Source organism: Lepisma saccharinum, chromosome 5 (assembly GCF_977018435.1).
Source record: "Lepisma saccharinum chromosome 5, izLepSacc3.1, whole genome shotgun sequence".
Lineage (NCBI taxonomy): Eukaryota > Metazoa > Arthropoda > Insecta > Zygentoma > Lepismatidae > Lepisma > Lepisma saccharinum.
In genome coordinates this window covers 49,103,350-49,130,975 of record NC_139233.1, presented here as the reverse complement: position 1 = coordinate 49,130,975, position 27,626 = coordinate 49,103,350, and the positions used below count along the sequence as shown (strand labels likewise).

At 39.5% G+C, this 27,626-nt stretch overlaps 2 protein-coding genes across 3 annotated transcripts in view; one reads left to right on the top strand and one right to left on the bottom strand.

Annotated features, from left to right (window-relative positions):
- LOC145988356 (constitutive coactivator of peroxisome proliferator-activated receptor gamma-like) overlaps positions 1-27,626 on the top strand; it is a 141,250-nt gene that overhangs the window by 75,120 nt on the left and 38,504 nt on the right. The window lies entirely within an intron of this gene.
- The window catches only part of LOC145987557 (uncharacterized), an 86,075-nt gene that overhangs the window by 57,726 nt on the left and 723 nt on the right, over positions 1-27,626 (bottom strand). Inside the window, exons 2-7 of the mRNA XM_083121908.1 lie at positions 16,210-16,346; positions 14,342-14,524; positions 13,187-13,400; positions 9,107-9,321; positions 2,448-2,633; positions 911-1,049 (exon numbers count right to left, since the gene is read on the bottom strand). Coding sequence (XP_082978034.1) covers positions 911-1,049; positions 2,448-2,633; positions 9,107-9,321; positions 13,187-13,400; positions 14,342-14,524; positions 16,210-16,346 — 1,074 coding nt within the window. The remainder of the gene's footprint in view (positions 1-910; positions 1,050-2,447; positions 2,634-9,106; positions 9,322-13,186; positions 13,401-14,341; positions 14,525-16,209; positions 16,347-27,626) is intronic.

The window sequence follows — 27,626 nt, the reverse complement described above, 5'->3', positions numbered from 1 at the left end:
AATTCGGGGACGAAGAAGATATCAAATGATTGACGACATGAAAGATGATTGACGACATGAAAGGGTCTTATACTGCTACAAAGCGAAAGGCTCACCTTCGAACAGCATGGGGGTTGCAAGGAAAGACCTGCCCCTGGGCAGAAAACAATGAATGAATGAGAGTCTGGCATTTTGCATTTTAAATGCACTTCAATACACTCATAGGTGTAAATATGTTGAAGGGCTTATTTTGAGAATACTTAATACAGTGCGTCATCACTCATTCATCCCAATCTTCGCACATTAGCCAAAAGTGGCACAAAAAGCGAAGTAAAATAAAGCAAATCAATCAATCAGCTTAATACAGTGCGTCATCAGTGTAGGAAGAAATATCCAAACAGCATTGTTAGGCAAATTAAGGGTTGCAGAAGAATATGAATAATCGTTCTCAGTGGCGGCGATTATGGGTATCAGTTGCCCCTCCCCCACTTTTCGCTACTTTTGCCCCCGCATTATGCTAAACCTTATATACAAAAGGAAATATACTGTCTTTGCCCCCCAAAAACTTTACCTTTTGATAATAAATTACAGTTGTTAGGCTAGTTTGCATCAAAATATAAGTGGACTATTTTGAATGAAAGTTGGATGACATTTTCAGATTCTTCGTCCCAGAAAACCAAGATTTTGAGTAAAGTTAGCATAGTAGCACAACTGTATCAAGATATAAATCAGGCTAATTGTGCAAATCCGCCATAAAAAAAACAAAAAACAACCTCACCAGAATCGATATGTATACTCAAGTTTTTCTGCAACCTCCGTGGATCTGAAACACTAACCCTCAGCTCAGAGAATTTCAGAGAATCAAAGCATTACTGTGGTTTAGACTGGACTCGGAACTCGTGAAATTATAGAGAATCATCCATTCACTTACTGGTGCTGGCGAAGGCTGTGCTTCCTTCTTCGTCAACGATGAGGCCAGCCTTCTGAAGAATGTTCGACACCATAAGGCTCGTATTTCTTGAAATTCCCGTGAGATTGGCCGCCGGGGTAAATATCTGATTCAATCCCATCTTCATGAAAAATAATAAAAAAATAGCATTAATTCTTGTAGCAGTATTGCAAAGCCCAGCTCTCCCAAAAAGTAACACGACATGTTAAAGTATTTACTTTAACATGTGTGTAAGTGTGTGTGTGTGTCTAAGCATATGTGAAATCAATATATGTGCTTTGTGTTTAATATTTTTTTTTGTATATGGTTTTGTGGGAGAAAAGGCTCTGTACGACCTTAACTCAGCCGTTTCAAACAAAGCATTAACTAAGTAAATTTACTAATAGAACAGAAATAACGGATTGCCCTTGTGATATTTGGTACGTTGATTTGGTATACACAAGGGAATTGATTGTCTCTGTCGTTGTTACCCCAACGGAGTGTGTTGCCCTTGAATCACTGATGATGTCAACGGTACTTAGCATCGATATGGAAATTCGAAAAATCAGGCGAAACAAGTGTGGGCTCAGTAGTTAAGTTGGTAGGGTAATGGCACGGTATGCCAGAGACAGACCAGGATTCGAGTCCTAGCCGAGCCTGCATTTTTTGGCTGAAATTTACACATATTGGAAACAAGCCGACTCGGTGGCCGAGCGTGTTCAGTGGTCGACTTTCGATTTCACCACCGAACTTCCTGGGTTCAGGTTCCAGTTTTAGCATTGGTGTCTCTTCTTCAGTTCCGTCTACTCGTCACTTCTATTCACCGTTGCGATTAGCCAAACATGTCATAAAAACTACGCTAAATAAAACGGACAATGTCGAATACTCTCAAAATTCAGAGGTTCACACCGAATATTATATGAGAAACGTTATTTGTAACTTTGTTATTTGTTGTCCCAAGGTTGAATTTACGGCACATGTAAAAATGTGCCCTTCCAGACAATTTTCAGTGAACGTTTTGTTGATCTACGGGTGGACAATCCTAATATTTCTGGATGTTTCAACAACAAGGAACAAAATTCATGTGTTACGTCAACGTGTACGTGACGTAATTCTTTCAAGTCAGGGCCACCGTTTGGGGTATGCCACAGCATATGGCCTGGAGCTTCCGAAATAGCGCCGTCTTCCAGAAGACGATATTTGAGAGGGGAGGCTAGAAAATATTAACGATCTTGATAGTTCGGTCGTCTTTCTGTTGAGACACTTTTTCATACCGCCGTATCTTCAGAATTATTTGTATAATGAATATATTTTATGACACTGCATTGAAATTTGTACCAATAGGGGATTTTGGGGGTGAGGGCTCATATCTCATATAAAGATATAGATAACTCCATATGGAGTGACTGGATCCATCCTCCTCCCTCCAACACCGAGAATATTTCAGATGGATGTCGTGAAAATAGACAACAGCAACAAAATACGTGCATACAAGCTAATCTAACGTTTCTATTTTGTATCATACACTTGAAATACCCACCTTTTGCAGAACTGGGGTGAGTTCAGACTTAAACTTGAGTTGAAACTTGGGAAGGGTGAGAGTAACTTCCTCCATCTCCATCTTGCCCCTTGCCTTTCGGATCTCCGAAGGATTGACCAGCGACAAGAGTTTCGGGAGGCCGTCCTTCTCCCTCGGGAGCACAATGTACATGGCATATTTGTCCCCCTGCAAGTCAAGAACATATTGAAATTATAATGTAGTTGTATAAGATTTAAAGACCAATTCATAGGAAAGTGAAGTTTTTGTTTTATTTTCCCTTTATATTCGATGATATTTTTAATTGCAATTCGATGTTATTTTTCGCAGTTTAGGGCAAAATTCGGTGTTATTTTTAGATGCTTATTTCTCCTATGCTTATAAGATTTTCACATTGCTTTAGTTCTGGAAAATTCAGACAAAGTGTAGTTTTAATGGCCAAAAAAAGTAAATAAATTTAAGGCTACCTTTGTGAGAAATGACCAAATTTCTTGTATTTGGAAAACTATTTCATCTGATCGGCCACTAAATATACAATAGACACTAAACCGCCACATTGCGGTTTGAATCAAACTTTCATCAGCTGAGCCCCGTTACAGCAGGTTATGTATTAATCCACGCGAGAACGGCGCTCGGCATCTTCCGTGCGAGTCTTTCCTCAACCGCCGAGCTGTTCATATCAAAGACAGTGAGAAAATCGGCAGTATTGCAGCTGAACTATATTCTGCGCGCACGTATCGGTTTGTATATGCGAAAAGTTGCTGCAAACTTAACCTGTTGCGGAGCTTAGGCTAAAAACAACAACTTATAGCGCTTCAAGTACTCTTTTGAACAGAAGAACCGTATCCCCAGTTTATATTGCAAATTTTCCGGCATTTTTTTTGCGTTAAAGTGCAAAATTCGATGTTATTCTGAAAAATGGCATAATTCGCGTTATTTCGCAATTCTGAAACGCCGAAAACCTGCCTCCTTAACCTACCTAAATACATCATAAACACTTTATTGAGCTTTCTTCAACTTTTCGGTGTTACCGTTATAATCCTGTCTCTTGTTTCCCCTTTAATACTAAAGAAGTGAGACGAGGATTGTCTTATCGGCGCAGTGGAACGTAATGATCATATATTAGGTACTTAAATTATTCAATTTAAACTTAATATTCTTTAACACATATTCTTTATTACAAATAATATTATTACTTATACTTTCCAAATTTAGTTAACAACAGAAATTTCTATGGATTATATCCCCGTTAAACTAGTACAGTTCGTCCCATTTGAATGTCACCAGTCAGTCAGTAACGGATACAAGAGTCTGAGCCAACCGCAGCCCCGCCCAAAACCCCCACAGCCAACATGACCCGGAGCAATCCACCTAAAAAAAATTAAAACAAAGACAAATTCCTTTTCTTGCACTTTTAAGAACTCAAAATAACTCTATTATCTTTAGGTAAATTACACCCGGCCATGCAGGCCCCAAAAGGTTGTTAGACGGTAATGCAGTATACTCAGCCTGTCCAACCTGTGTCCAGTCCGTCCAAAGTCTCTCTCAGTCGGTAAGGATCTCCCACGCTAGACCTCTCGCTCGCCCAGCGCAGAAGCCCAGCCAATGGCATAACCTTCCTGAGTCACCTGTCTATTGAGTCTCAATACGTCATTCCTGAGTAATATTACACTATGGGCTTACATCGTTAAAACTAAAACTTAACGTGAATATGCAAAACAAAAATTGGCAACAATATTAATTGGGCATTATCCATTGTCCAGTGATTCCTCTTTTTACTTTTTCTAACACTGCATGTTGAGAAAGTCACTCATCTTGTCCTCGGTGGCTCAGTCGGTAACGCGTCTGACTACCATGCTCAAGGTCCCGGGTTCGATCCCCGGCCGGTTCAAATCCGGGAACTTTTTAACGATGGAAGCGGCCCCGGCGCCCACCCAGCGTCGAATAACATGGGTACCTGGGGGAAACCCTGGGTAGTAAAGGCGGTCAGGGGCGTGATGCTGATCACATCACCCCCACTCACGACCGGATCAAGAAAGTGTGGGGCGTTACCCCCACACCCCCTATACGCCTTCATGGCGTGGTGCTATGCACAGGGGAGCACTTTACCTTTACCTTTTACTTATCTTGTCCTCTGGAGAAGGAGCATAGAACCAACATTCAAATATCCATTAATTAGAAGGAAGGTAGAAAAGATTCCTACCAGAGCTAAGCCACCCTGGGAATCGAACCGGGTCTCCCACGTGACAATTGGACGTTCCTCGCAGGATCGCCACAGCATACTATTAATATTATTTCTGGAAGGTGTGAATAATAAGAATAGGCATGTTAGCTTTATTAGCTTCAGAAATCAGTGAATATGAGCATTTGCGCACTAGGGTGAATTTCCTTGCTGTAGATCTTTAAAGTGTATTATATTTTATGACTGTGTATATAATTTCATGGAGCCGCGGTGGTTCAGTCAGTACGGCGTCTGACCCCCACGCGGCTGATCAGGTTTCTATTCGCGGGGTGGATAATTTCATTTTCATGAAATCGTCCACCCCGGGAATTTTTCAAGCAATGTCCTTGCATGGAGAGGTTCTGGGCTTCACCCAACCTCTAAGGAATCTAGGGACGGAAGTAAAGGCGGCCGGAGCGTGGTTCTGATCACAACACACCCGCAAATGACCGGGAGTGCGTATGTGCAGTGTCCTGCCTCCACATCTTCCCATTTGCATATTGGAATTGCAAGGGGGGTTTACCTTATATACATATACACAGGTGGTGGACATTGAAACTGGAACGCGGACATTAACCTTTATATAGAGTGGTTGGAAAGCAAGGAAAATAAGTAGAATATTTCACTCACGGATCCATTTGGGTTGTGAATAGTATATTCTGGGAAGAACCGATAGAGGTCCTGCACAGTGGTGAGAGGGATTTGCAGTCATTCCTCCTGAAGCACAACGATGAGTTTACGACATGTTGTTGGTGGAGGGAAACGTCGCCGCACACGATCCTCCAAAAGACCCCACAAGGGATCAATAATGTTCAGGTCCGGCGACGGGGCGGGCCGTGGCAGATATGTTCATGCTCATCGAACCACTCTGTGACCTGTTTAGCAGTGTGTTTCGTGAGTTATCATCCAGGACGAATGTCGGGGAACAATATTTGCACCATGGGGTGCAGATGGTCCTCCAGAATGGCCCTATAGTCCTTGACAGTAACATGTCCCTCTAGAACGATCAGTGGTCCCTGAAAAAGAATAAGGCGGCCGAAGACTGCCACGATATTGCACCCCAAACAATCACGGATCCACCCCTATGTGTCACTCTGGGCACTAAGTAGTATGGTTGGTATTCTTCTAATGGACTTCTCCACACGTAAACTCTTCCAGATGTCGGAAAAACAGTTAGGGTGGATTTCCGAGAACACGACACGTTTCTGGTCGTCTAACGTCCACGATTTGCGCTGCTGACACTAGTCAACCCGCTTTTTGTCATTGGCGCTAGTGACCAAGAGTTTCGGTATAGCAACCCTATACCATGGATGTTGGCCATATGAAGTTCTCGACGAATGGTTTTGGTAGAAACATGCTCAGTCAAGTGTGTATTCAAATCTCCTCCTGGATGTGGTTGGTCCTTCATTCTGACATGCTGCCATGACCCTTGATACCCTACAAATATTCGCAGTGTCCGTTACTGATTCACCGACGAGACGAGCACCAACAATTTGCCCTCTTTGAAACTCTGATATGTCCCCCTTTCTACTGTGCGAAACCGAATATTCGACGTGCAGTCCAGCTACTACTGTGCCAATGTGACTGGCAGGCACACACCTACGCGCTGGAATGCCCGCTACGCTGTGCATGGCCATCAGGTGGCGCAGGCGAGCAGCGGCGTGTTCTATAATCACCAGTGATTCAGTTTCAATGTCCACCACCTGTACAGTATGTATGTGTGTCTGCTTGTACTATCTGTCCAGAAAGTAAATGCTCGGTGGATGTGGCCAAATCTGGAACTAACGTCTGTATGAGAAATTATTTGCAACATGTAACAATGCCACTTTGCATTTACAATACATGAGATTTGTCACATTAGATCAGACTGGAGAGAATAAGTTACCACAAAAGTCTAGTTCTGAGTTGCAGACCTCAAGTCTATTTCAGGTTGTAAAAATAAACTAGTGAGAAACAGCAGGTACGTTAACGAAGTTTGCAAGTTTGCTGACGACTTTTAAGACAAAATTTCAACTTGGTTTGATCGAGTGATGGAAGTGGGAAAGTGGTAAAGAGCTGGTCTGAAGGTCGCAGGTTCAAATCTCTTGTAGAATCGACTTTTTTTTATTTAGTAGAATTGTTGCTTTTGGACATTTATAACAGGGAGAATATGAAAACTCTTCTTCTGATAAATCTAATTACTTGTCGATATCACTTGGGATGTGTTTTTCCACACAACTTCTCCAATACTCAATTACTTCCTACATGAGGCAATAAGGTGAACAGAGAAATATTCGTGGCCTAACTGTGAGGTAAAATAGAGCTTGATTATTATTTTTTTAAAAAAAAAAACACACATTTTCGTGCGATAATTTTTTACGATTTTCGACGTGGATTATCAAGACAAGAGTGCATCGATCAACTTACTTCCACATTTGGCGATGAAGCCCCATCCTTTGCCACTGTGAAACGCTGGTATAACGAATTTAATGGTGGCCGCCATTCGCTCACCGACGAGATTCGCGAAGGTCGTCCAAAATCAGTTGTTGTTCAAGAAAACATTGATGCTGTGCAAAACCTAATACTGCAAGATCGTCATGTGACATACTGTGAGATTGAGGCAACCATAGGCATATATAAAATATTACATGATCATTTAGCTGTGAGAAAGGTATGTTCTCGTTGGATCCCACACAATTTGACAAAAACTCAAAAAGACGCTCGCGTCAATTGGTGCAAACAAATGCTCAATAAATACAATCGTGGTGCTTCAAAAGACGTATATAAGATTGTAACAGGTGACGAATCATGGATATATGCATATGAGCCGGAACGTAAACAGCAGTCGACTGTATGGGTGTTTCAAGATGAACCCAATCCAACAAAAGTTGTTCGCGCTCGAAGCACATCGAAACAAATGGTTGCCTGTTTTTTCGGGAAAACTGGTCATGTGGCAACTGTACCTTTATAGGAACGTAGAACGGTCAACTCTGAATGGTACACAACAATTTGTTTGCCAGAGGTCTTCGGTCAAATACGGAAAACAAACAAACACCGTCGGATCATTCTTCATCAAGACAATGCCAGCTGTCACACATCTCGTCTAACAACCGACTTTATGAACAGTCAAAAAATCGAATTGATGGGTCATCCGCCGTACAGTCCTGATTTGGCACCCAATGACTTCTTCTTGTTCCCGAATGTCAAGAATAAATTGCGTGGACAACGATTTTCGTCGGCGGAAGACGCCGTTGATGCGTTCAAAAACCATATTATGGAGGTGTCTCAAGAAGATTGGAAAAACTGCTTTGGCAAATGGTTCGAACGAATGCAAAAGTGTATTGACCATAAAGGAGAATACTTCGAAAAACAATAAAGCAGTTTTCAATGCCAAATTCCTGTTTTTTCATTGTTAGGCTCAAAATATAAATAGTGACCCTCGTAATAATGTTGTAAAATTTGTAGCTGTATATAAGAATCCGACTGAGGGACGGCATGGCATGGGTTCGAGTCCGCCTGGGTTCTCGGCCTGTGATACGGCCGGTGGCAACCCACCATCGTGAGGAAATTGGGGAGCTACGAGTGAGTAGCGTAACCCGGTCTCGGAAATCATCTACAACGGCTGGTGGTTCGACGTGCTGGCCCCATGTCACCACACCCCTATGTAGGATTGTGGCAGGGAGACAGGCAGTCGGGAGATAGGCCAAGGCCCTTATTATTTATTTATTTAAAAAGAGAAAATCAAAGGTGCTTTTCGATTAGCAGGTGAAGTAATGGATTAAAAATGCATGTGGTATGCACTTCCCACATCCCATTATCCCATGTATTCGAGATTCTGTGGACACAGATATTAAAAAAATAACTTTATAAATGCGGATTCGAACACACACATGTTGGTGCCTCATTGGCAACTAAAAAAGAAAAAAAAACAATTCTGTAACGGGCTCGAACACGCATCCTTCAGATCGTGAAGCTGTAACACTAACCACTCACCTACACCTTCTATTGGTAAGTAATTATTTACTTATCATGTAACTTTTCGAATTGTTTCACTACTGGCGACGCGAATTTCTTCTCGCTTATTTTCTTTCAGATGTAGTTGTTTTCCAGACCGAAACATTTTTTTTTTTTTTTTTTTTTTACCTTTTGCCACCCACGGAGATCCTTATGGAATACATTATTGAAACGTAACTCCCAGAAAAGAGACTGTTAGTTTAAAAAAAAATTGAAGTGGGAATGGTCTGTTCAGTCACACATTTGACGTTAATATTTTTCATATTTGAAGTTTTGCTTTCAACGCCACCATCAACCATTTTCTTTCTGGACAGATAGTACGTATTGATCATTTTATCTATGGTGTACCGAATTAGAGTCAAAACACCAAATTTTACGCTGAATGCATTGTAGGAATTAATACATGTATAACGTAACACATGACATTCATCTTGAAGAACTGACTTACCACATAAGGTAGACGAATGAGGTCGCTGTCCATTTCATCCGACTCAGTTACCATCAGCACGGCTTTAACTCTCATGGTTGGGACCTCCACTGTCCTCGTCGCATTCACGTAGAAGGACTCCACTTTGGTGTCATTTGCTGAGAAGGGAAATTCCCACTTGCCCTTGAAGTAGATGGCGTTCAGGAGCAGCAGGACCCATTGGTCTACTTCAGCGTCTGCAAGAAGAAGGGACATAACAGTTACGATTACTTTTCCCCAAAAGTAACTCAGTTACAGTTATTCATTTTGGAAAGTAACTCCGTTCCAGTTATCCATTTTGAAAAGTAATTCCGTTATAGTTACTAATTTTTTGAACAGTAGTTCCCTTATAGTTATTTATTTTGAAAAGTAACTTCGTTACAGCTACTCATTTTGACAAGAAATAGTAGTTCATCTTCATGGTGTAGTGGTCATGCTGTCGTCTTGTAATCAAGGAGTCCCAGGTTCGTTCCCTGGTGGAGGGACGTTGCACAATAGTGCTGATCTGAGCACTGAGTGGACTTAAATTTCAACAAATAATTTTTTATCTTTACAGTTTAGTTATTTTTTCATTAAAGGTTTTTTAAGACTACATTTAACCTCATATGAACCTTGATGTAAGCAAATTCAAATCCCTGTACTTGGAAAAATGTATGCATGAATTTCTCTAGAATGCGAATGGTGTGATTGTGTGATATAAGTTTCATAGGCGTGCGCACGGGGGGAAGGGAGACAAATGTCCACGGAGAGACAAGCAAGGTATTTTTCCATGGGGTATACTGTATTACCCCGATAATAGTGTTGCCCCCTCAAAAACACCACATGAATTTGAAATTATCGCATAAATGTAAATTACTATGACTGATATCTTATTATACGTGTGTAATATATACTTTTTGGCTGACATTCGATTTCTAATCCTTGCCCCCCTTCCAGAGGTTCATGTCCCTACATTATTATACTTTCACCTAGAATTTTAGCGTAGAGCAATCTTATCGCCGTTAATAAAAGATATACTATTAACGAGAATCGAGTATTTTCAAGTGGATTAAAGTTCAAAGCAACTACGGGGGAAGGGGGTGCAGTGGTGCAACCACAAGAGGGCAATAGGCATTTTCCCTCCCCAACATTGGACAGAAATCAATTGAATCGGCAGGTTTAAGAAGGGTAAAGTAAATTTGTGGGAAATCAAAAAGAAGTGTAAAAGTGGTAGGGATTCATTTCCTTCTTACGAGTACAACTTACGTTGATTTCAGTGTTCTTTAGCTTCCTCTAGGGACTGCTTTTTATATCTTTCTTCACACTCACGTGTAGAGCGACTCTTTCCGATGATGTCGAGTACAAAATATCATCTTGCCATTTTTTGGTCTTCATCCCCTTCCTAAACCTGCCGATTCAATTATAGGGGTCAAGGGGGTCAAACATTGAGGTAAAAGAAAGCAAAACTAGTAGAATGTAAGAGTAGCAGGACAAAAGGATACTCAAAATGAAATTAGTTTTCACGTCTTTCATGCATTATTTCTTCCAGACGGCCAAGAGCACCTGCAGGGGACACAAAAGAGGCAATTGCCACCCTCGATATCAAACTTTATACAAATAAAAATACAATTAGTAAAATTTTCTTGCTCGCTTCGCTCGCAATTTCTTCCTTTCTTCCAGTTCTCTCAAGTACAGAGCCGTAGCTAGGGGGCGACGGGAGTTGGCCCTGAGCACCGAACTATCTAAATTAAAGATAATTGTAAAAGAGAATGTGTCCCATGAAATTTTGTGTGCCATATTAAATCAATATTATTTTCAGTTTGCAAAATTTCGGATCTAAAAATTTTCTTGCTCGCTTGTTTTCTGTAATGCGTTGTAAATTACCAGAGAAAGAAGTTGTAGCTACTAAGGTTGAACGCAGACGGAAAATCAGATTCCGTATTTGTCGGGTCTCCCTTATCGCACAACACTTGAGCAACCTTGCATTCTGACGTCAGACGAGGAATGCCTACGTTGTTAGGTTTGATTCTATTAGCATAAATACACTGAAAATGTATTATTTATACTAAGAGAACTAAACCTAGCCAGCCTAACCTCACAACTTAGACATTTCGCCTAACAATAAAAGCATTGTTGCTCAGGTGTTGTGCGATAAGGGAAAGCCGTGTTTCTCGCGACCATTGACGTAGTGCGCATGCGCTAACATGACGAGTCCAGTGGTGGCTGCAAGTGAAACGCAGACGAGGAAAGAAGATCGTCTGTTGCTGACTGAACATTGACGTTTCAAACGCCATCGTAAAAAATTGAACGATATTAAAGAACAAATGTATAGCTATACACCGATCTGAAACGTAGATTGCAAATTCGCATATACATGTATTTCTACCCACTTCCCCCTTTGCGTTTGGACTCGTCCACTCAAGGTAGGCTCGTCCGCGGCAGTACAGTATCTATATACTTTTCAACCGGAGCTGTACACTCACCTCAATTAACAGTTGGGCTGAAAAGTTCGTAGGCTAACATAGTAAAAAATATTTTTTTGACAAAATTCGATTTTATTATCCAATATAGTTGCCTTTGAGGGCGATACAACGATTATAGCGGTCATACAATTTTTCGATGCCATTTTTATAGTACGATTTCTCTTTAGCCTCAAAATAGGCCTCAGTTTCATCAGTGCTAAATTTCTTTCCAGCGAGCATTCTTTTAAGGTCTGCAAACAGGAAAAAGTCACCGGGGGCCAGATCTGGAGAATATGGTGGATGGGGAAGCAATTCGTAGTCTAATTCATATAATTTTGCCATCGTTTTCATTGATTTGTGACACGGTGCATTGTCTTGATGAAACAGCACTTTTTTCTTCTTCAAATGGGGCCGTTTTTTTCGTGATTTCATCCTTTAAACGCTCCAACAACGCTATGTAATAATCGCTGTTGATGGTCTGGCCCTTTTTGAGGTAATCGATGAATATAATACCATGCGCATCCCAGAATACTGATGCCATAACCTTGCCAGCCGACTGTTGCGTCTTTCCACGCTTTGGATTCGGTTCATCACGTGCAGTCCACTCGGCTGACTGTCGATTGGACTCTGGAGTGTAGTTATGGAGCCATGTTTCATCCATTGTAATATATCGACGGAAAAATTCGTGTTTATTACGGTTGAATATCGCTAAACATTGCTCCGAATCATCAAAACGTTGTTGCTTTTGATCGATTGTGAGCACGCGCGGCACCCATTTTGCACACAGCTTTCGCATGTTCAAATATTCTTGCACAATATGTCCAACATGTTCCTTTGATATTTTTAAAGTCTCAGCTATCTCGATCAACTTCACTTTACGATCATTTAAAATTATTTTGTGGACTTTTTTGATGTTTTCGTCGGTAACAGCCTCTTTGGGGCGTCCACTGCGTGCATCGTCTTCGATGCTCATTTCGCCTCGTTTAAATTTAGCAAACCACTTCTCAACGGTTGATTTTCCTGGTGCAGAGTCCGAATAATATTTATCAAGCCAAGCCTTGGCTTCAACAGTATTTTTTTTTTTTTTTTTTGCCAAAAAGCAATGCTTTATTAACACACGAAATTCTTTTTTATCCATTTTTTCACAATAACAAAAGCTGCTTCACTCACAATGCTATATCTCACGAACTAATTATCCGGCAGCTGTGAAATTTATACACGTATCTTTTGAAGGTTAGTACTAAGTAAAAATCACATGGATTTAATTCTAGTAACGCCATCTATGAGTCAGCCTACGAACTTTTCAGCCCAACTGTTATCTCACGAACTAATTATCCGGCAGCTGTGAAATTTATACACGTATCTTTTGAAGGTTAGTACTAAGTAAAAATCACATGGATTTAATTCTAGTAACGCCATCTATGAGTCAGCCTATGAACTTTTCAGCCCAACTGTTAGTACTCTCGTAGTTTGCTTCTTTATACACCATATTTGCAAAAGATACAATTCAACTTACAAGTGTATCAATATACGCTGTATAAAACAGACTTCGTTGGCCCTACAAGGACGTACTTAGATAAATGAGTTTTGGAAGCGATGGTGAATCCCCCTGTGATCTTACCTTGACTTATCATGTCGTGAATGTGACCTTCCGTGATCCTCTCCACCCATTGATTGATCTGGTCGGTTGTTTCTTTGGTTTTGGAGAAGTCCACTTTCTCAATATCCGTGGCGTAATGCTTCTGAAGCGCCCTTCGATATCTCGGACGCACACGAAACGATCTGTCGATGTATACCTTTTCCCCAATGTCAAGTGTGAAGTTATTGCTTTTTTCCTGGAAAGAAAGAGAAACGTCATATTGTTAACGCCAGAACATCATCAGTGATACTTTGAATCGTGACCACGAAGTGGTATTACTACCATTTTCAGTATTTTTCCCCCATCGTTGTATATTTATTGTTTTTTACAAAGAAAACAAACTCGCATACGAAACCCCACTAACCTGGGGAGCGTTGAAGGCAAGGAATCAATGTACGTGTACTAAAGTCATGGAAAATCAGGTAATTTAATTCTCCCCTCCCCTACCCTTCTCTCCCTCTCTGTCTTTCTTACCCCTCAAGCTTCTCTTTATCTTTATTCTCTCTCTCTCTCTTCAGCTCTCTTATCCTTCTCTCTATCTGTATTTCTTTATTTTCCTTTTCTCTGTCTCCCATTTCTCTATCTCCGTCACTGTGATAGCTACAAACACAGAGAGAGTTTTTCAAACCGAAAAAAAACAAAACACGGAAGGACAGTGGTGTTTGTGCTTGCAGTGAATGTGGATTTTCAATATATATTCTACAGGATGTCCACATGAAACCTCCTTGATTTCAAATTATAATTGTGAGGAAACTATTCGACACAGAGCCTTGCGGTTTGCGGCACCATGTAAAGCAACTCAAAACGTGCACTAAATAAAAAAAATAAAGAATAAAATAAAAACTTTTTAGTTATTTTACATGTCGCAAACCGCAAGGCTCTATGTCTAATAGTTTCCTCACAATTGTAATTTGAAATCAGGGAGGTTTCGTGTAAATCCTAGATTGATAGAAGTGTTCGCATGCGAAGAGAAATACCGCAAAATATAGGGAACCACTGCTATCATTTTTCAACTAAAAAATCCTCTAAACAGAGTTAAAGTAAGTTAAAACATTACAGGAAAGACGTGAATTTTTTTGGAAGGAGATATCGATTGTGAACCCAGTTAAGTCATATTCAACACTTAACATTCCTTACCTGTAGTGAGTGGAGTATGGTAGCGAATCTTTTCCTGACGACCTTCCTGTCTCCTTCGTATCGAAGAAGTGTTTCCAACTCTTTTTTGGTCTCTCCCCTTGTCCCTTCGTACAGCATTGTCAATAGAAGTTTGACGCTCACTGGAGATACTACAACATTACCGCCATTTGTCTCGCCTAGTACCTACAAAGATAAAATTAATTAGTATTCCCTGCAGTGAATTTGGCATAGTCATGTTCAGACTGGTAAGCAGTATACACGTATAAGCCATGTGTGTGTATCTAGAAATATATTTCGGGCAGAGTCCGAACTAATTGTCTCAGAAATAATAAAAATATAAATGCTTAAATTAAAATAATTATGTTTTAATTATATTAAATTAAAATAATGTTAATTAAAATATATAGATTAGTTAGTATTGTATTGCTTTTGTTACATGAATTGGTAAAAAGCAGGGCCGCCTATATCAGCAGAGGAGGAAAATCTACCGGTGAAAGCGCAGCGTTGCCAACCGTACGGTCCTGAACGTACATGTACGGAAATTTCATGGCATGTACGGACGTACGGTCCAGACCTTAGTTCGTACACTAAATGCACGGCTTGTCAAAATTCGCTCTTGCAGTTTTATCACTATAATTTCCCTAAGAAATTCTTAAACCAATCGTACGGACCTGGAGATTAGAATATGGTCCGTTTGCCATGTGCGTTCGGTATTATCCTTTTCAAAAGTTTGCAACGCTTACAGGAAATCGGGTAACTCCCGTCGCCCATTACACAATCCCGTTTCTCTCACTGCTCATTGGTGGAGCCGTCTCGCGTCACTACTTGCGCAGGGACTTGTTCTCGTTCGCCTGGTCTACAGTTAGCTGGTACGGAGTTTAGATCCAATTTACGAAGAGTAAAGTTCTTGATTAATATTTTATCCATATTATCAAAAGTAGTAGTGTGCTTAAATATTCCTTGTCACTGTCATTCAAAGCCTTATGATTCATATCTAATTCTTGTCTTCCAATATGTTCAGCGGAAAAAAATAATCCTCGATTATACAACAAAGCTAAACAAGTATATTTTCATTATTTAATTTTAGTACTTCGTAAGCCTTTTGTTGTGTGTGTGTGTGCGAGGGGAAGATTCTGGATCCCCTAAATACATCCTTGCATCTAGCAGTTAATACAAAAAAGAACAGTGGTTTTTGCATTGTTATTAATCATTTTACAGCTTTCCTTGATTCTTTCCAATTGCTCTTATCACATCTGGTTTGGTTTGAGTTGGTGTTTTAAGTCCACTTTATGCACAGTAAGGCTAATCGGGACTGGACCTACGGTTTAAAGTGGGATCCGAACCACTGTGCCATGTACCTCCACCGGGTATCGAACCCGGGACCCCTTGACTACAAGGCGACGACGCTACCACTGCGCCATCGGGGAGGCCTCTTATCACATCTGAACCTTTGTGCACGCGCGCAAACGCGCACGCACACAACATCGACAATTTTCACAGCGTATTGGTAGACTGGTATTTGAAAGTTATATGAGCGGGAATCCCCTCTTCCCCTTCTGGTTTCTGCATTCCCCTGCTTGCCAATTTGTGGCTCCTGAAAGGGGGGGAGGACTTAAATGAAAATACTACCCCGGCATTTCAAGGGTAGTTACTCTACGTCAGATTCATCGTGGTACCGCTTCCTCCACTCGGTCTGCTGTCTGCTGGACACCACGTGCTTTGTTTTGTGACAATCAGAGCTCACCGTTCCCTTTGAGAGCAGAATTTGAAGTCTTGGTTGCATTTTTATTTACCTTGTGTCATTTTTCACCAACTCTTGACAAATATCCAAGTTCAAATACTTTATATAGTTAAAATTACAAACGTACCTTACAGAGCTCCCAGTCGAACATGTCGAATTCGTCCCCGGCCTCAATTTCCTTCATAAACGCTTCGTCGAGGGTCTCGTAATCCTTGGGCCAATCATAGTTTCCACTGCTTACCAGGCTTATTGTGGCAAGTAGTACTGAAAGAAAAAGTTTCAAATTTCTTATTAATAGCGAACAAACAGGAGGAATGCTGTTAAAATTATAGCATAAGTTTGGACCGAGACAGCATTATTGCTATAAACGGTGGCAAGATCTGGTCTGTATGTGGGGTACACGGAACTTAATATAAAGGTACAATGTGAAGCATCGAATAAAAAAATGACAATTTATGTTGAAAACCTAATTCCGCTCTTATTAACACCTCTATAACACTCTCGCTCGCTCAGGTCTGGATTCACAACTCGCCACCGGCGGTTGCAGGTTCGAGTCCTAATCTAATCATCATTTATGATCGTCGTCGCCATGTGCCTAAGGAGGCAGAGAATCTATGTAAAATAAGAAAAGACTCTCCGATGGCACAGCGGTATCGTCGTCGCCTTCTAATCGAAGGGTCCCGTGTTCGATACCAGTAGAGGCACATAGTGGTTCGAATCACACTTTAAACTGTAGGCTAGTCTCAGTTAGCTTTGCTTCGTTGGCTGTGTAGCGCATGATCAGGAGAGTATTTACGTTATTTTGGATTTTATTTGTAGAGTGGCCATTTTGTTAACGGTGCCAGTTCTGAGAACAGCTTGACCGATTAATTTTCTCGTTTAAAGTTTAAATGCGAGTCCTCATAGATGACTCGACAATGTTACCATCTACATTATCAAAATTGTATCAGGACGGCACGCCCTTACTGAGTCATTGTGCCATGAAAATTAATGAACGTACCTATTATCTTGCGGAAAAGTGTAATAAGGACCTAGTTTGTTCTCTAAGTAATAATTATTTCTTTCTATCACTAGAAATCATTGAATATACGCAAAGTAACAAATTGCAAATGGTTTATGGTGTTGTCCTGTAGGATATGGCCCGCGGTTTTCAATCTAGTAACTGTATACAGAGACAATAAATATCACTTTGCAAAGGACCGACTTTTTTCTCGACTGGAGGGAGGATTATGGTATATGGATAGCGGTCCGGAGGTAAGTGTTCTTCGTTTTACAAGAATGACGAAAGAAACACGAAGGTGCTTCGAAAATTCGAGTGACAGCCATATTTTTGTTATTTAACGTTGTCTTTCCACCTGTACAAGTTAATTATTGTATGACGATGAGGATGACCGATGATTAGATGAAAGAAATGTCCATGTTTTGGTCGAGATTTGATCCCAGCAAGACCGCAAATCGAACGCTCGACGCGTAACGTTATCGAATTGGAAAGGGTGCGACGTGCGTCATCCACCCTTCCCATCTTGAACTAACAATTTCCCTACACCGAAAACGTAAAAGATATGTCAATCATTTCAAGTAATAATAATAATATTTTTGGCAGCTTCGATAGCCGAGCACGTTCATTGGGATGAAGATATGTTTATTCTTTCATCTATGTAATCTTATCGCCAATCCACAACGTTGCGATTCGCCAAAGTAGCGGAAAGTAAGAAAATTAAACGATATTTTATTGACAGAATATTTAGAATAGGGGCCAAACCCAACAGGCCCCTTTTAAATAATCCACTGAAGGCGTGCTTGTATTTTTTTCCTTACCGGAAATGAAGAACTTGTAACAATTACATAGCGAGTCGTATTTTAGAAATTAACGAGTTACAGTGAATTTACATAGTAAACTGTATCGCACTCAAGGTTATGAGAATGTTCTTTGTGTGGAAAACCACGTTGCAGAGAAACTTGTAAACGGTTGTTAATAATAAACAGCCCCCCTATTGCTCTCATCCAACCGCATAACATTTGATAAGCAGCTTCCTGTGTACTTCTTCCTTTACACTGGAGGCCTTCAGATAATCTCGAATGAATTTATACATTCGCGCTGCCTATTGCGGATTAAAAGGAAGGGAAGTTGCAAATTCTTGCTCTTGTAAAGCACTTTCACGTCCAAGGCTGTGAGAAAATATACAGGCCTTCAGCCGTTTTGTCTTCCTCAATTATGGCGTGAGTTTTTGGTAACCTTTTTCGAGCGTGTCGAGTGTTCGACTAACGAACCAATGCCTTCTTATAAAAAGGCCTGTGCAATTCTCATGTATCACATCAAATGAGGATGTCTGCAATCAGGGCCGACCCTAGGTGTGTGCTGGGCCTGGGGCATAAAATATACGCGGGGCCTGTAACCATTTTTCTTCTTCAGATATCTGAAATGAACAGAGGTTGTTGTTCTTTAGTCTGAAGTACAGGTGTCCTACATGATCACAACCATAGGCGTAGCTACGGGGTGTGCCGGGTGTAATGAGCTACTTTATCAAAGAAAAAGAAAAACCGATATTTCAATAAGAGAGAAAATAAGCGGCATCTTTCTTTTTCCAGGACAAAATTATTAAAAGTAGAGATTATTGGAAATATTGAACTCGCTGAGTTGATCCCCGAATCCCACCCCCCTTCCTCAATATTGGTCTAAAACTTTCCTATATTTGTGGAAATAGGTTCTTTTCTTTACTGAACGCTCGAAATTGAAAACTGATATAATTCCACGATACAATATGTATAACAATAACAACAATGTCACAGTAACATATTTGCTGCCAACAATCGCCTTCCCCTCCATTCTCACAATCAACTAATTATTGTATGCTTTCTGTGAGGCAGAAAGCTTATCAGTCAACATTTTGACAATGCAACTATATTGTTGGAAGTTTATTTATCAATGTCGCTGGTGGCTGGTATTTAAATCTCTTTCCCGAACTGACTAGTTTACTTCGTTGCAACTGTCGTTGTACTCGCTTTTTCGGATTCTGTTGCAAATTCGTCCCTCGGAATGATCGAAGGAGCCATTATATGATGAAAATTGCCGTTTGAGGACGTGATATTTCGTTCGTGTAAACTTACCGTACTTTTTTTAAATAGTGAGTCTATGCGCTAAAAGAAGATGGATCGTTTTGTCTTAAAACTGAAAAGAAACGAAGGTGGTCCCGATCGAAAGCAGACAGTTGAAAGTTCAAACGCCTGTGATAGTGCCAGTTATAGTGATATCGGTGAACTTGTAAATAACAAACCTTCCTGTTTCGATGCCCCTGACGCTGAACAAACACCAGGTGGTTCCGATCGAAACCAGACAGTTGAAAGTTCAAGTGGTAATGCTTGTTGTGATAGTGCAAGTTGTAGTGGTATCGGTGAACTTGTAACAAACCATCCTGTTTCGATGCTCCTGATGCTGAACAAGCACCAGGTAAGCTTATTGACATATCAGTACATCCTTGTGAGCCTGTAAATGCAATACCACATAACAGAACAGAATGTGATGTAAGGTTGAAATTAGGACCGTACCAACCAAACCTGGTGGTTTTCCCTAGAATTAGAATAGGTGGGAAAGAAATGGCTTTTCAGTCTAGCTAGTTTCACAGTTACGGATAGTTGGAATATAGTGTAGCTGTTGACTCTGCATTTTGTTTTTACTGCAGAGTTTTTGCTTCAAACAATGCATCAGTGAGAGGGCACCTTGATCAAGCATTCATCACAGGAGCTTTTAAAAACTGGCATAGAGCAAACGAATGTTTTGGAAGTCATGAAAAATCTAAAGGACACCAGCAAAGCTTAAGTTCCTGGTCAAACTACAACAAAAATAAACCAATTGACGTCCAATTAGATGAGTGTAAAAAGGCTTTTCTTTCAAAGCAAGAACAAACAAGACTGCAAAATCGACAAATCACGGAGAGGCTAATAAACACAATTCTTTGTCTTACAAAAGGAGGCCGCCCATTGAGAGGTCATACTGAGAATAAAGAAGCATACAACAGGGTGTTATTTCTAGATGTAGTTGATTTAATTTCCAAATATGACCCCATTTTGAAAGCATACTTAGTGAACGGGCCAAAAAATTGCAATTACTTAAGTCCACAAATTCAGAATGATCTAATCCGCAGTTTGAAAAATGTTCGTGTAAGGAAGGTGAAAATGTCATTACTTGGTACAAACGTGTGCATTATCGCTGATGAAACGAGTGATTCTGGTCATCATGAACAGATGTCTATAGTTTTTCGATTTTTTGATGTCATTAAACAGTTACCTGTTGAGCATTTAGTGGCTCTTCGTAAGTTATCTTCTGTAGATGCACTAGTTTCAGATTTTTTCGGAACAATTCAATTCCTTTACTCTTTCATTGAAGGTAGTTCGTCAAGGCATGCAGTTTTTGAAAGTGTATGCCAGGAAATTGGTCTAAGTTTAAGAACACTGAAGTCCTTGTCAACAACGAGATGAGCGTGTCGTGCTGAAGATGTTTCTGCAGTGAAAAGGAACTACTCTGTAATTATTTTGGCTTTGGAAGAAATCACTCAAAACAGTCATGAGGGTGATGCGAGAACTAAAGGGAATGGACTAAAACAACAAGTTAGATCGTTTGAGTTCGTATTTTGTCTCACAAGCTGCACCCAGTCCTACAAATGATTGTCAAGGTTAGCAAGTTACTCCAAAGTCCAGATGTAAATGTACTTTGGGCTGTATCTAGCGTCAGATCGCTTCGAAATTCTGTGCAATCCATGAAAAATTCATCTAAAATTCATGGAACTATTCAACGAAGCTATTAAGGTCTGTGATAGTCGGGAGATTTCAATTCCTCCAGTGAAGAGGTGCAAAATTGCAAAGACTCTTGACGAATCAGTCAGCTCGCAGTATTTGTACGAAACAAAGGAAGAGGAGATGAGAATTTCTTGTTATTATCCTCTTTTAGACTCAGTTGTTTGTGGTATTGATGAGAGATTTCGTTAAGAAACTGTTGGGGTCATTAGTGCCATGGGAAATCTGGTTGACTTGAATGTAAAGGATGAAGAAATAGCCGTCTTAGCTAGAACATTCAAATTGTGAGGCGACGAGTTGGCAGCAGAAGTAAGACTTCTGAAAGGAAAATCCTCTGTACCTAAGGGAAGTTCTTCTGTTACGCTACAGGAGTGGTTTGAGTGGTTGGAGAAAGAAGATATTTACTGCATTCCACTCTGTACTACAGCGCTTTTCTTCTATACCTGTCACAAGCTGTAAGTGTGAGAGCTTTCTCCAATCTTACCCAAGTTAAAACTAAATTAAGAGCAACTCAGATGCAGGATAGATTGGAAGCCCTGCTTTTGCTATTTGTGGAACAGGAAAACGCTTCGTCTATTGATGTAAATGAAGTTATTGATGAGTTTAAGAACATTGTACCTTTTGACAGACGTTTCTTGCTATAGATGACGTGTATTTTGATGAATTTGTTTGTAACATTTATGAACATTTTTTGTGTGTGTAATTTCTATGTAATTTGATTTTTTCTACTACATATATTCAGAAATTTTTAAAACTGTCATTTAGTGAATTTATATTCCTTTACAAAGATCAGTGCAGTTAAAGAGCCAAGTGATTGTATTGCAAAATATGCTATTGAAAAGGTACAAGACCTCATTTTTCTTTCTTTGTGCACACCCAAATATAAAATTCTAGCTACGCCTATGATCACATTATTACTAGGGCCCGGGACTTTATGTTATAACATATTTTTTATTTGGTTCGGATCGACTATTGGGATGAGATATTTACATATCTGATAAATCAGCAGAAATAGACGAACTTGATAAGGCATGGTTTGACATATTTTATCAATTTCGCGTTTTTACAGCATATTTCTTCAATTTTCTCGTAATAAGAAAGACATTTCTGTATAATATCGTTATTTTATAATTTATTCTTCGTACCTTTAGTGCAACTGATAGTTTACTGTATATTATCGAAGACAGGATATGGAAAATACGAACGAAGAAATTGAAAGCAGATTCCAATTTTTTTTACCAACTAGTACAGAACAAAACCACTCCCTCTTTTTTTTATCCCGCCGACAATTGATAGCCGAGCAAATATTATTGAGAAATAATGTTCTCTCATTGTTGTGCCATCACGAGAATAACCAGGCAGGAAGTAAACAAGTTTCAATTGTTCTAATTTATTTACCTGTTTTTCGATTCTCACAACAATCAGTCAAAAGTAAAGATAATATTCGGTACATTACAGCCCCTACCCTATCGGCAATCGAGAACGGGAATTTCAAGATCGATTGTCGTTTGAGCCAGGACGTATCATTGTGTAGCAGTGCGAGAGAATAGAATGTCACCTGTAAAGGAATCTGTTGCGATGAGACTGAGGAGTTACGTTACATTGATTGATTGATTGAGTTGATGTTTTAAGTCCACTTTATGCACAGTATGATTAATCGGGACCAGTTTAAAGTGGGATCCGAACCACCACCGGGAATCGAACCCAGGACCCTTTTATTACAAGGCGACGACGCTACCACTACGTCATAGGGGAAGCCCAGGAGTTACTTTACAGAATTTGGGAATTATGTGTTGTCCACAGACGTTTCTTTTAATTTGCATTAGTTTCCACAAAGGTGTAAATCTGACATAATAGTAAATGAAACATGGGATAATTGCAGTGAACCTCACGAAATTTTCCGTTTTTTTTCCACTACATTCTTGGGTTAAAGAGATTCTGACTTCAATCACCCCCCCCCCCCGGAATATACTGACATCCCGTATAATGAGAAATTCGAAAGTACTGTTGTGCATATCGTCGACCTCATCACAAAGTTTCGTATCTCAATTTTTGCAATTTTTCAGGAGAGCGATTTAAAGGTTTTCACACATTTTAAAACTATTACTACAGAGTGAGGGGCGTGCCGTGACCTTTCGTGATAGGCATGCGATGGGTTAATTTTTCGTTTCGGTTAATTATAACAATTTCAAATATAATATAGGCCTACACACATCCCTACTTACAATAATGTGCATAATGGTGAAGTATCGAGCTTGAGTGTGTGAAGTGCATACATACCGTAAAATCAAATCTTCGCTGCACGGTTTTTAAAGAAGAAAAACAGCCTCTCGATATAAACTTGGTAAATTTCAACCATGAAGAAAATAATGATTTACTTGATATTTGAGGGCAACTGCAAATTAAATTACGTTCTTTTTTAACCCTGAAAATAATAAACATCCTATTAGCATAAAGTTTCGATCTTAAATAAACGGACGGGTTTCGGTTTCTTACTTATTTCTTATAAATAGCATATGACTGGTGATCACTGACCAACTTCATAATGTAATTTGTTGTTTACTACAGAGTTTCAAACATGAAATCGTACCGCGTTAGGTGGTGCTACGGATGCACAGAAAATTCTGGAAGTTAGCAACACTTGTGGCCAGTGTGGACGAATTCTTTCCAACACCCTTGCCAAAGACAGATGAGGTCTTGGTGTTGCTTGCCCTCGGCCTTTTTTCTTCGTAAACGGGGATGGACAGTGTCCATGCAAGAACTGCATAAGTCACTCGAAAAGCGGGGAGAAAGGCGAGCAGTCCTCTTCTTCTAACGCGGTCAATCCTGCCGCATTGCCCAGCGTCGTCAAGGGTGTATCCGGTTTATGTTTCAAGCCAAAAGAACAGAAAATAGAGGAAATGAAAATTCTGCAATGTAAATATCTTATAGTAAATAAATTCCATTCTAATGTGTATAAAGGCATTGAAAAACACGAACTTAATATATCAAAAGTGTTTTAATAAACAACGCAAGCGGCGCTTGCCCCGCCTTTCCTTACCGCATGTTTCTGCTACAGACAGTGGCGTGCCCAGGATTTTCGAAAGGGAGGGGTTTTGTGTACTTTTTCTTGGTAGTCAGCTCTCATTTTGTCATATTTTCCTACCTTTGACGTTCTTTTCTTAGGAATACTGGGCCAAAGGAGGGGGTTGTCACCCATCAACCCCCCCCCCCCTTGGGCACTGCCTTTATACCATTAGCAGAAATTTCAGCCTTTAGTACTTACATACCGTGAAATTCTAGTAAGCAAATCGTCGTTTATAACATAGAGCACTTTCCTGGCATTTAGACACGTAAATAGCTTGTTGTAAATCACATTCAACGCATCTCACATTGGTACTTGACAAGGAAAGAATTCTCATATCCTCTTTTATGTTGCATTCTGACGATCTGTCAATTTTCCATGTAGGTCAGATTTAGTTTTAATTTTCAATCATGGAAAGATTCAGCAGAGAGTGCAGAGTAATTTTTGGGGTCATATAAAGTCAAATTCACACTGTTCAAATTATTTATCGTGTTTTGTGGAACTACACCGGTGAAGGAATATTGCACAGTGATTCGTATCTCACTTCAAACTGTAGGTCCAGTCCCGATTAGCCTCTCTTTGCAGAAAGTGGACCTAAAACAAAACTCGTGTTGTGAAATTTGTGCCTTGTGACCTGGGGTCTGTTGGAGCTAACTGTCATACATTTTAATCATAGTCAAATCTGGATTCCAATGTTATTCCAGGACTGGCTACTGCCATAATGAGATTCCACTCGTAGAAATCTCTTTAAATAAACAACAGTCATTTTTTTAAATCTCATCACTAGGGCTCGGAAGTTGAGTACCTATAAAAAGACCTAAAAATATCAAAGAAAGGACCTAAAAACGAAAAAAAGGACGTATAAATGTGATCCAAATTAATTAATAACTTCAGTTTCAATTACGTATTTAATGAATAAAAAAATAAAAAATTCTGGTGGTATGGAACACACAGTGCGAAAAAACTATATGAATGAAATGCATCTTCTTTCAGTCCAAAAATGTTTTTCTCTCGTTTTTGGGATGGTTCAAATGTATTTCTTTCTTTCTTTTTTTTCTTCTTTACAACAGAAAGGATATTTAAGAGGTGATGAACTGATGATGTTTCGAATTGAGAATGGGCAGTAAAAACGTAGTCGAAAGAAGGTGAAGTTGCAAAAAGAAGCCGTTAAGACCTAAGAAAAGGCTAAAAAAGGACCAATAAGCCAAAAAACGCCAAAAAAGGCAAAAAAGGACAAATAAAACCCACCTTTTTCTGGTCTACAATGACCCAAAATGAACATATATTATGTTGGCCCTCGTCTTCGGACACCAGGGGGAAAAAAAAGATTTTTTCCTCATCTTCCGAGCCCTACTCATCACCGATGGAGTCACATAGTGGTTCGGATCCCACTTTACATTTAGCCTATCTGTGCATAAAATGGACTTAAAACACACACACACACAAACTCTGTAACTCATCCTGGCGATTAGCCAAAAGTGGCAGAAAAGCGAAGAAAGAAATCAAATCAGTCAATCAATCATCAGCAGTGTGTTATGAATGTTTTGACCACTGTCTTTTTTTTAAAAAAAACAACAAAAAAACAAATAGTCTGAGAAGGTGCATTGAGTGGAGCCATTAGTATCAAAATGTACTCAAATTAGTGATGAATGGACACTCGCAAAGAACGCTCAGACCAGGATTCGAACCCTGAACCCATGTAGTAGTAGCGCGCTGTGCTAACCATTCCACCACGGAGGGCTGCCGTAATTGTAGACGGAAGCACGATAGTTGTGTGTCCTTGGGGAATTCCATGCTGGATGTGATTATCTTTTATTCAATTGCACGTTTGATGTTAAGGTGAGAATTGATGTCGGAACATGATATATGAGTAATCAGTGCTTTAAAACAAAGAATTAAAATTTGCATTGTATTTGTTTACCTAACTTGCAATTTTTAAAATTTAAGTGCTTTATTGTTTTGAGATGATGTGTTAAAGAGTAATGCATAATAATTTCGCACGACTGTACTTTTTTTTATTTCCATAGCTGTTATTAATAACTTGCTTTTTTCACATTGTATCACACTTTTCGACATGGTTAGTAAAAATTATCTTCTATTTGGAATACACGTTTATTAAAATCCTTCTGTTCCACGCCTCGCAGCGTTATTATTTTCAGTAATTATAATTTTGGAAGTATTGTAACAAAAAAGGGGAGGTATGAGCGGGCAATTTCTGCTTAACGTTATAATTAAATTATTGAAAAGGCCATACTGTATAATAAATATTGTGTGCATACTTAAAAAGAAGCAGCAAGAAAAAACTCAATCTTAGTTTCTCCGATTTCGATCCTTTGAACGACACGCACTCGCAGCCAGAAGAACAACATAAAAAACATAGTGTAGAACTAAATTTTTGTATTGTATCTATTGCAGCTGGGAACGACCTAGATGGCATCAAGTTTAGTGTTCTTTGTGAGTAAGACATACGCTATTTAGCCCGTTCGAACTACCCTGCCGATGCGCTGTAATGTATTAATTCTTAGCTTCACAAGAATGTCATTCAGAAACGTTACAACTTTCTACATTATCTTAAAGGTTTACAAAAACATTTTTATTATCGATTTGGAAGAGAAACTCTTCACTTCGGTGATGATAACATTTCAATAGCCACCAATGCAAATCTTAGGCAACCAAATGACCAACGAGATTCCTTAAGGACAGGACAAGGATAGCGGCGCAGTCGAAAGAGTTTGACAGTGAAAAATCCCTGTCCGACTTTTAAATTATCTACGTTGTTGGATAAGGTGTTTTAATCCCCCTCGACAAGAATTCGAACATAGTATCTCACTCCCAAAAGCAGCACTTATACGTAAGTGAATATAAATGACATGCTAATCATAGCTATGCATACTGTCGTGAAATAATGTAAATTTAATTATTTTTTTTTTACCTGATCTTTACTGTTTCTCGTGAATTTCACCATATTTTACACGCATTGTGGGAAAAATAGCACGAAAATAGCATTTTCTGCTCTTTGAATTAAATGTGTTCGGTAACTTTCTGCCAAAAGTTATTTTCTGAATACAGTAGTCATAATTGATATTCATAGCGACAGGTACACATTTGCAGATTTTTATTTTTTATTATTATTATTATTTTTTTTTTTACAGAAAAACGAAATTTGTATTACACAGATTAAAGTATGCGAAATCCTGCGACCAGACTTTTTACCATAAAAGAGTAAGTAGACAATTTACCACCAGACCTAACCCAACCGGACAATTTCGAACCAGGCAATTTACCACTGAAAAACAAATATATATATATGCAAATTAAATTAAATACCTTAAGGTAAATTAGGAGCCAGTCATTTTTAATTTCTCGAAGTAATTTCTTCAAAACAAAATAGTCACAAATTGTGCGCTCGCTCTATTTTTGGTGGCAAATTGTCCGCTCACTCAATTTTAGGTGGCAAATTGTCCGCTCACTCAATTTTAGGTGGCAAATTGTCCGCTCACTTCAATAAGGTGTCCAATTTTTCGCTCACTCCATTTTTGGTGACAAATTGTCCGCTTACTCTAATTTTGGTGGCAACTTTTTCGCTTACTCTAATTTTGGTGAAGTCCCGCAGCAAAAAAGATCCTCGACTCTGCATCGCTCGAAAGGATTGAAGAGAGATTTTTCTAACTGAATGTTTTAAGTTTGTT